Source organism: Lottia gigantea (assembly GCF_000327385.1).
Source record: "Lottia gigantea unplaced genomic scaffold LOTGIsca_33, whole genome shotgun sequence".
Classification (NCBI taxonomy): domain Eukaryota; kingdom Metazoa; phylum Mollusca; class Gastropoda; family Lottiidae; genus Lottia; species Lottia gigantea.
Genome location: NW_008709110.1, coordinates 2,135,654 through 2,146,386, shown reverse-complemented (window position 1 = coordinate 2,146,386; position 10,733 = coordinate 2,135,654). Strand labels below are relative to the sequence as shown.

At 33.1% G+C, this 10,733-nt stretch overlaps 1 protein-coding gene across 1 annotated transcript; it reads right to left on the bottom strand.

The window, feature by feature from the left end:
* Positions 1–4,346, bottom strand: LOTGIDRAFT_162352 (hypothetical protein; the record flags this gene model as incomplete). The annotated part of the gene is made up of 6 exons (XM_009058312.1): positions 1–254; positions 718–942; positions 1,110–1,236; positions 1,388–1,533; positions 3,168–3,325; positions 4,177–4,346. The coding sequence occupies 6 exons, from the start codon at positions 4,344–4,346 to the stop codon at positions 1–3; spliced, it is 1,080 nt and encodes a 359-aa protein (XP_009056560.1).
* Positions 4,347–10,733: the final 6,387 nt, after the last annotated feature.

The window sequence follows — 10,733 nt, the reverse complement described above, 5'->3', positions numbered from 1 at the left end:
CTACGTTTGAGGGCTGGGGTTCTCCAACATCTCCATTAAAAATGTATCAAGAGGAGTATCTCCTGTTAACTTGAAGAAAAATAAATGTTCCAGACATTTGAGTCCTATACTTCGCAATGCAGGTAAGCGTAGAAGTAATTTGGCAAATCGACCAGGTTCATCAGGATAGCGTGTTTTACAATACTCTTCTAATGACGCGTAGACTTTCTCTCTAAGTTGTTCTACTTCTTGTACTGCTGTTAATCCTTTAGCATCTACAATATAAACAATGCTTATAAATAAATAAATCTTCACATTCCTAGTAATAATTGTTCTAATATACATACACGTAAGTTTATATTCTACTTTAACACTGTAAAAGCACTAAACCTTATTTTGTATCATATAAATATAATTGTATTCCTCGGTACGCATATGTGTTTTCTGGTCAATTACATTGACACATCTACTCAATTTGTATTGACACATCTACTCAATTTGTATTGACACATCTACTCAATTTGTATTGACACATCTACTCAATTTGTATTGACACATCTACTCAATTTGTATACAAAATTTGCAAGTATGTAATTTCAGAAAAAAAGAAGACATAGCTAGTGAGTGATACAGTTTATGAGATAAAATTACCAGAAATCATAATAGGTATAACAAATAATGAAGCTGACATTGTGGAAATATAAAATTATAATACTATATAAACTATATAATACATACCAGGGTTAAAAAGAACAATGGCCCTCAAACATCCCAATTCAGTTTTATCCATTTTCATTTCTCTCATCTTAGCAACCAGTTCTGTTAAAACTCTATCAAAGATTGTTCCAACTCCAGCATCCCTGGCGCTACTACGATGTACATGTAGTCCGGTTGATAATAGTATACCATCTTTAACAGCAATAGAACGATGAGAAAAACCAGCTATCAGTAGTTCATTCCAACCTAAAATATACAAATCAAATAAAATTTCTATAACAAATGTCTGTTTAATGAAATCCCTAAAACAACTCTTAAAAATAGTTTCAGCAAAGTGGTCAAAGAGACTATGTTTAAGATTTCAAAATCAAGGATTCTTGCATAAGGCATCTCTGTATAAAAAATGTAAATACCTGCTCTAAGTTGAATAACCTGGTCTTCTAGAGGTAATTCGGTGAAATGGGGAATACGTTTTGCCCAATCAACCAATGTAAATAACTGTTTGTCTGCTGCATGACATATTCTAGCAACAGGATCATTCTGAAACAATATAATATTGAAACATTGCAATAAACCTGTAATCCAATATAGTGACAACACATTATAAATTTACATCAATGTAGTTTGAGTAAAACTGTTAAGAAGATGAAATGATAATAAAGTCTTTTAAATATTTGAATATGAAACTCACTCTAGTATCAATATAAGTATCTATTTTTGGTTCAACAGTTAATTCCGCCTCCAATATTTGTTCAACTGGCATATCATTGTTAACACTGCTAGTACTTTCAACTTCTTCTCCTTTCTCCTTCGTTCGTTGTCTTTCTTCCTGGACAGCTGTGGGAAGCACGGCTTCAACGTTAAATCAATGGCAAATCATGAGATAAAAAGCAGAAACTTGGCCATGCCATGTTTAACATTTAAACTAGGAGCTTGTGCATTCATATAGCATATATACTTTTAGAATGATAGAGAATGGACAGAAGATGGAACTTTGAGATTTCTGATACAAACATTCATTTCATGAGAATAAATCGAAACCTCAAAGTTCTTTTTAACTATTAAGTAATCTATAGGAATTTAAGGGGGAGGGTATTCTAATATGACAAGACTGTTTTAAGTATCAAAGATTTGTCAACCAAATATTATATTTGTTACTAAATCAAAGTTAATAAAAAGATACTTTTCATTTATTTCAATCAAAAGATAAATCTCTGATACTTGTATTCAAACATGGGATGACCAAAAGCAAAAAAAAAAAAAAAAGAAAAATAAATTATAACTGCAAAAAGAACTGAAGAAAACATGTTAATAATAATTCAATTTAAGATAGAAAAGATAGAGAAGGGTCAAATATGCAGAAAGAAAGAGATAGAAAAGGGATGTAAATAAATGTTTGCCTGTTCTGAAAAATATATACATGATACCATTTTGAAAAGTTGACAAGAGAAAAACAAATAAAAACTGGCAAAGCTTTTTCAATGTAAGTTTGTAAAAATATTTTTGAAATGCAAATGCTCTTTTCTATCCAAATTAATAACGTGAACAGTGAACCATTAACAAATAGATACCCACACTCAGGTGATTCTGAATAACGTGCCCTCTTGGCGTTAGGTGGTGACAACGAGGGTGATTTCATGGTTTCTAATAGAAGAAAGAAGTAATATAGATATTTGTTCAAATGTTCTGGCAAATGTTTATAGTAACACTGTCACATTTGATCTTATTTTGAAGTGAAATTTACACTCTCTTTATGCTCAAAATTTATCTCAGGCAATTTGAAATTTTTTGGCTTCAGGGTCTCTTGCAGCCCCACTCACCCCTAAAGGGCATTTTTCCCTGCGAGTCTTGCCTCGTCTAAGCAAGACAGATCTCATTTTTGCTCCCCTCACCCAATGCATTTTCTAGATACGTCCTTGTATGGTAACATAAATATGTACTGTATGTATGATTGTGATGATTAATTATATGATGTCAAACTTGATAAATACTAATCTTTATAGTACTTTATGATCAATTGCTTGTAAAGTCCATGAAATTATTCATGTATGGTCTTTTAAACGATTAACATGATTGTGAACCACAAAACATTTCAATTGAATGTTAACTGAGCACTGTAACAGATGGTACATAATATTGTGTATTAATATTGAATTATGACCAAGCTATTAGTTATAAATGGGTATGGTATGCAAATAGATTCAAGATTTTGGGGAAGAAATAAAAAGGAGTGAAAAAGCAAAGAAGCAGAAATATAAAATATCATTCAAAGCATTCAAATGTGCTCAAACTAAATAAATAGATCTATTTAAGCATTAAAAAGCATCATAATTATATTCAAGTAAGCTTATAAATCAATATATGTAATAAATTTAATTGATTTAAGTTAATAATTTGAAAATATAGAAAATTTGTAAATTTATTAATGACTTCAATAAATTGATTTTAAATATAACGAAATATATAATCACCTTCTCTCTTCATGCCCATAGCTAGACATTTCATATATCTACAATACTGACAACGATTACGTTGTCGTTTATCAATGTAGCAGTTTTTATCATCTCGACATGCGTAGGTCAATTCTTTTCTCACTGTACGCTTAAAAAAGCCTTTACACCCTTCACAGCTGAAATGAAATACAAAATTATCATACTTTTGGCCATTGTATTACGAATATGGGTTTTACGGATCTTATCAACCTGAATTAAACTAAATCCACTATACTTTGTTTTGTGGGCTTTGAAATGAGATTGGTGCTATTTGAATCTGACCAATCAGATTGGTAGAACGGAAATGAGGTCATGTAAACAAAACACAACATCACTTTGCTGCCGCCCGTTTGAAAAGATAAGAACACATCCTTTCCAAGTAAATATTCCAAAGTAAAGGTTGGATTTTCTCTTGGATTCAATACTTTATCGAAAATCTTACCAAATTTTGTATCGTACAGTACATATTTATCAAAATATGTAATGGCATGCTTGTCTTGTTTTGTTTACGATCGCAAACATCAAAATGAGCGATTGGTTTTCATTGGCTAAAATTCTACTACCAATACAGAAGGACCAATTTTGTTTGGACAAGATGACTTTTTCCAACATAATTCTCATTCATACAACTACAGATCTTTATACCAAAGAGTAATTATAATCTAAATGAACTTTATTTGGAAATTAAGCTAAAGTGTTGTAAAGGGCAACATGGAAGACATCTTCAAAGTAAGAGCCTGGGTTTTTCATATTAAGCCTTATCCAAGAGGAAAAGAGTCACCCAATCTGAAAAAAAATTGGCTGATCATCACCTACATTCATAGACAACATCCTTGCCTTATAATGAACATATGCTTAAAAAAACTTAAATCATAGATGTGTCACAAGCACAGAGACAGAGTGTCAGATGGAATGTCCCATGACAATATAGGCAAGCTCATATTGTTGCCCTAGTAGCAAATAGTCCATAACAAAAAAAAGTACAAACCTGTAAACACCATAATGTTTTCCTGATGCTCGATCTCCACATATGGCACAAATATGTTTATTAGATAATGTTGTGTGAGGCTGCATCCCTGTGGGAGACGGACAGCCAAGTGACATTAGGGGAGGAGACCCCATTGAAGAAGTAGGTGAATGAAGAGGTGGGGAATGCATTTGAGGGGGGCCTGGTGAATGCTGAGTTGATGATGGTAATTGATGTAGATGATTATAACCAAAGTATGGATGGGTACTTGTAGGAGATCCGAGAGCTGAAATATCTGGTTTTATATCTGGTGGAGGCCCATGCATGTTCATCCCCATTGAGTTTGGTGTGTGCATTCCATGCATGCTGCCGTTAACATGCACATTCCCATCTAGTGTATCTGAAATTAAAAGATACAACAAATTAAGCTTTAAAATAAGAATTATTCTAGAAATCTAGATAAAATTGAAAAGTGAAATTATAAATCATTATCACCTGGTAAGTAATAAATCATCATATAATATACTAAAGTTCAGGTTAGGCTAAATGAACTTGTCAGCTAGTCTATAATTATTCTTATCAACCATAATATTTAAGTTATTGGAGTGAACAGAAACAAATGATTTTATTTTCAAGGAAATTGGAAAAGCTTTAAGATACATATGTTTGTGGGAAGATGTGATCCCACACAAACTGTGAATCTATGGATGAAAATACTTTTGAATCAAGGGCAGCTTTATTGTTGTTTCCTTGAGGACATGGTAAGAACATGTTCTACAAGCAGAAATGAAATGTATTGAAAGGTTATGTTTGAGGGAAAGATTGTAGAACATTAACCTTTTTAAGTCTATAACAGAGTGTGTCCTAAAGCAAGAATTAGACCAGACATAGAATATAGCAGTATGTTAATAGTATCTTAAGGCTGCTTCAATCGTACCTTTTTAGAAATCAATACATTTTGGTCATCGACCTATTACATATGATGACTTTTGCAAATTACATAAGCTTTTATCACAATTGTGCACCAATGTCTCTTCTAAAAATAAATTGACAATCAATATATCAATGTAAAAGTTCCTCCAGTCACACTGCATTGATATCTTTTAATATCTTATAAGCTTACATGTACCATAAACCTAGAACCCTTCATCTTATTTAATTTGCACTGTATATTTCGTGAAAAAGATGCAATCATAATTAAGCTTATGTCGTCGATAGTAGTGAAAAATCAAAGGTATTCTTCCTACATAGATAGAGCTTCCAGTGAGCAATGTCTAAAATAGAGGTTTGATCAGACAAATTTCAAGCCTATGCATACTGAGTTAACTGAATATCGATGCCAGTAGTAGTTGAAATTGTCGGGACTCTCAGTAGATAAGCATTTAGAAAAGCATGATATTCTGGAAATGTGAATAATTAGTAAAGAATATTCATACATTGAAACACTAAGCTAAATATTTAATGAACAGTTAAATGAGAAAATTAATTCTCAAAATATACACTTGGAATATATTCATAGTGACACTAATAGTAATAGACTATAAACTTTTCTTGTGGCTACTATATTGTACATAGTTTAAGTTATATACATATTAAACTAGAGCAGTAGAACAGGGTCAAGCTTTCTTCAATACCCCACTATAACCTATAAAGCTGCAACAATGTATTAATGTATGTAGGCCTACTACTGTATAAACCATAATATCCACTACGCAGTCGTTTCTAACAACTTAATGCGTCTCTTTTTTAATAACACCATATCAAAAGAAAAGCAAATAATTCACAAAATAATGATGTCAACTTAATGATGATCATAACATTACAGGTGTTTAGGTGCTTCAACCAAAGAGTAATTTAGTGCACGAACTCTTTTGACTCCAAGATGGCCGACCGCAAATTCACCAGATGGTCGTTGGCTTCATATAATCAAATTCACCAGTTTCATTCCAATTTTTCTAGATATTTTTAAAGAAAATACTTAAACTTACCCATCTCTGAACGATCCATATTGGCCCTTGGCTCAAATGAACGTCCAAAGAGGACTTTTAATGTCTTATTTCACCTTTAAGATTCACAAAATGTCGGGACTCAATTTACCACATTCTCAACGGGACACAATTACTTCCCATAATTCATTTCGTTCAATCCAGACAGCCCGTTATCTCGATCTATTTTTAACTCATAACAATCAGTTTGAAAATCCAATTTTCGGAAAATTACAAGCAGTGTAACAATTTCATTCAACCTTATGTGAAACAGAGTATGAACCCGAGGTCCTAAGGTCTCCAATGAAAGGATATTTCAAGAAAATATCTTTAAATTTAAACAAGATGCGCGAAGAGTTGAAGCGAAGTGAAAGGTCAAAAGTTCAAGGTTGAGACGAGGTGACGTAAAAAGATAATTACTGCAAAGTTCATACTGACCCAAGCAATAATTACTTTACACATATTATTTACACCATTGAGAATACTTCCACACGATTTTTAAACCTACCACTTTCACACCGATTTCATATTTGGATTATTGAATATTATGATGAGGTGTTACAAACAAAATCATAATCTGTTGTTGCACGACTTATATTAGTCTAAATAGCAATGTATAGCTATTAGCCCTAGCTAGAGGTCCTATAGAAATTGGTCTTCTACGCCTAGTAGTTTTGTAAATAATATGCTCCCTAGCTAAAGATCTTTGGCCTAATATAGTATAGGCCCATGCTTCTGAAATGTCATCGTGATTCTTGATAGTTCCAAGATGATAGGCCCCAAAGTAGGCATACTTTTAGTTCTAGGAATATGCCAAATAGCCAAACTCTCACTGTTCTAATACGGTAAAGAGCAATGGATTTGAATCAAGTTCTATGCCCACTAAACTTCAAAGCCTAGTCAAAGTAGATCACAGAAGATTTTCTATGATAGCAGAAAATATTTCCTTACAAAGCTTCAATTTAATGACACAAGTGTCATGCGTGAGGTTGGTAGGCCAAAACAGCGTAGGAGGCCTACAGGCTACATCATGGATGACTAGCCTACACTAATACGCATAGAGAGGAAAATTTTATAGCCGCTCCTATTAGGAAGCTTTATAACCAGGTGTTCAATTAGGCATTTTATCTGTTTGTGGGGTTAAGATTAGATTTTAGCTGTATAGTTAGTTAAAATGGAGGATTTCTATAATAGGAATGTTATCGACGTGTTATTGATGTTTATCTTCAGATTAAAGGTTTCATACAATTTCTTTCTTTCTAGCCAAAACATGGGCTATAAACAACATGACAACTTCGCCCTATATCTTACTTCAACAAGAAGATCACTAGTTGAAATCCCCACTTCTATCTTCCATACAAACAGTGCAGGCTTATAGTCCCAGTATAGGCCCTATAATATATAAATTTTTTAGCCAACTTTTTTTATGAGCATATAATCAAATGCTTATATGCTCATGAGACAAACATAAAATTTTGATTAATAGCCCTGAATGATTTTTATAGGCCTTCATGTAAATCCTAGCCTATAATATAGGCTTCGGTTTCGCTCCACAGTAGGCTACATAATCAGTAATGAAAAACAGCAGTTATCTCGTTCAAATATTTTCAAAAGGGCATCTTAAAGGTCAAACACGTACTTTACCTATATATAAAATATATTTAGAGCGCACCGTTATTCACAACTTGACCTAGTTTTTTTATTATCTACTATCTTTATCTTTTAGAGTTGAATTCTTATACTCACTATGCCATGACGATATAGGTAGAAAGGTATATTATGTTCTCTTTAGCCTTTCATTCATCGCAGATTAAAACTATTTGCAAGGCTCAATGAGTGTATGAATGTGTTGCATGATAAACTTTAGACCATTTGAAGGGGCTAGGTTAATTATCGACAATTATAAATGTATATATCTTTTCAGAGGAGTGCACATATTGATTTCACAGACAACCTTAAGAACTTTACTAGCTGATATTTTTGACGAGATTGACAGGGAAGTTAGTATACTTGGTAGTCAAATTTCGGACAAGGATTAGGGTCTAGGCGTAAATTAACACAAATTTTGTATTCTACCCAGTGTGGCATTTCAATGTCGATGTACCAGGCATCTTTTATGGCAATATAGACATAGAGGATACTCTTAATTTCTCTAAATTTTAAAATAATAAGATTAGTTGCCAAGTTGCCTATTCCACAGTAACGTTTCTATAAATTTATAGTGGAGCGGAAGGGGGAGGGGGTCAATGTTTTTCCCCGCTCCTTCCCCACCCTCGTAGAAACATCACTGCCGACCCCACGATGGTTTCTTGGTGATGGTTTCTTGATGTGCTTTTATGACTATTGCACCAGTTCATGGACAGAATATACCCTGGTAATAATAGTTTAGCTATCAGGAACCAAAACCATCTCAATGATTTTTCAGTAGGCCTACCTAGAATTGTCAACTTCTGACCATTATCACGGTAACTTCCCGGTATAATGGCCTGAATTTGTGACATAGATACAGTTAATAGGTCATATATCGTGCTATATTAGAGTATATGACCACGTGAATCGAAAATTTGCCAGCGTATTGATTGATTTCAACACTCTACAGTATAAATACAATTTACAATCTGAGCCCCGAGTTGTCAACTATAATCAAACTCGATTATCTAATTCATAAAAAGTAATGCCACAAGAAATAAAAAAAAAGAATAATGTAAATATGTCATACATTATCTACAACCACCATGTTGATCACAAATGCCGGTCCATTTCTCTTTGAATTGGTTTACCTTTTACCCTAATAATGCCTCCAGCAAATGCAAAAGTCGCCTTCGGAAAGAGTCGTGTATAGGATTAAGTGACATCACAAATCTATATCTTTAAAGAGTCCAAGTAAACCGAACTAAGTTATATTTTATCACTGGGAATAAAAAACAAACTTTAAGAAACCTTTCGAATCCTAAAAGTTATGTAAAAGAATGAATTTTGAACACCTTTGACGTTCAACCATAGGCCTCTTACAACTGAATCCCCCGTGACTGCATCAAATCAATATATGAACATTTTTGTGTTGATTATGACAAAAGTTGTTGCCTATTTAAAAGCGCTCAACTTTCAAAATGGAGTAGTTTAGTGTGAAACGTGAACAGACGAGATAAGATGGAAGACCAACAACTACCTTGTTCATGAAGATCAGATTGCCAAATCACCTGCGGCTTATACAGACTTAAGTAAAAACAGAGCAACATCGATGTAATCTGTTTGTACTGTAAGCCCCCGTCTTCGGTTTATTTCACTAACACCATGTGGTCATATTCACTAAACTAAAACGAATCCAAAATATATAGGATAATAGCTAGACCAGGAAGCTAATATTTCAATTGGAAAGATACAAAGCAAATATTTTATATATCTTACAAATTCCATGTATAATCATCTTTCATTGGTCGATAAAATGAGAATATAGGGCAACTGAACCAATATTGGTGCTCATACAGATTTTACTATATTATATTATTAGATAGGAGACTATCTGTGATGTATCTTTTTACTGGTATTGGATAATAAAACACTTTTATACATTGCCACAGTGTCAAACATCTGCTTGCTGATAGGCCCCCAAGACAATAATAATATTACGTGTATAGTTTAAAAATTCTAATAAATCTTGAACGTTTCAGTAAATGTTTGGCATAAAGGCATTGAAGAATGCATTATTGAATATTATTCTAAAAGTACACGTTATGTAGGCCAGGTTGTCGTGTTGAGCTTTTTAGTATTTGTCTGACCGAATCAATACATTGGTTCTGATGAGAAGTAAATGATAAACCATCAATAATTACCATGAAGCCAGTTTCATGCAACAAACTGATTATTTAATTTTCAGAAATAATGATGTGTAGTCCTCACTGATACAATCCGAACTATTCCAACACATGAATATAATTCTTTATAATATGTTGCCATTATATCAAAAGGAACACTATATATACTGATAGGTCTAATAATAGTTCAAAGCAAAGGTTAAGCCGAATCCTTTTTACGCGAAAGGGAACCTCTCTGGTCTTTAATTAATACGTACATGCTTCCATGACTTGAATAAAATACAGAGTGAAACCTAAATGATGTTGCGTTGAAAAATTTTCATTACTGCTGTTTATTACCACAAACACGATTGTGATGAGGACTGAAGTACATTAGTGTCTCATGTCCCCAACGCTCCTGATCAGGGTCAATCGGCTCACACGAAAGTCCGCATATGGTGTTGAAATGAATACATTAAACCGCAAGATATTTTTCAAATTAAAAACTACCTTCTTTGTGAACTCTTCGGATTAAACACAAGGGACTGCAAAGTCTGCACACAGTTGCGTGAAAACTCCAGCATTGATTATTTATTATCAACTTTTCACTTATAGAATATACCTGATGACAAAGCATTCATTGTTCATAAATCGGTGAATATATTCGATAATTAACTAGTGGCTATCAGCATCATTCGCATGCGAACAAAAGGGAACAATGGTACGGTTTCTTAACTTCATATACAGTTATAAGGTTATTTAAAACTTTATTACTTCAAACATTTGTAGTTAAAGTTAT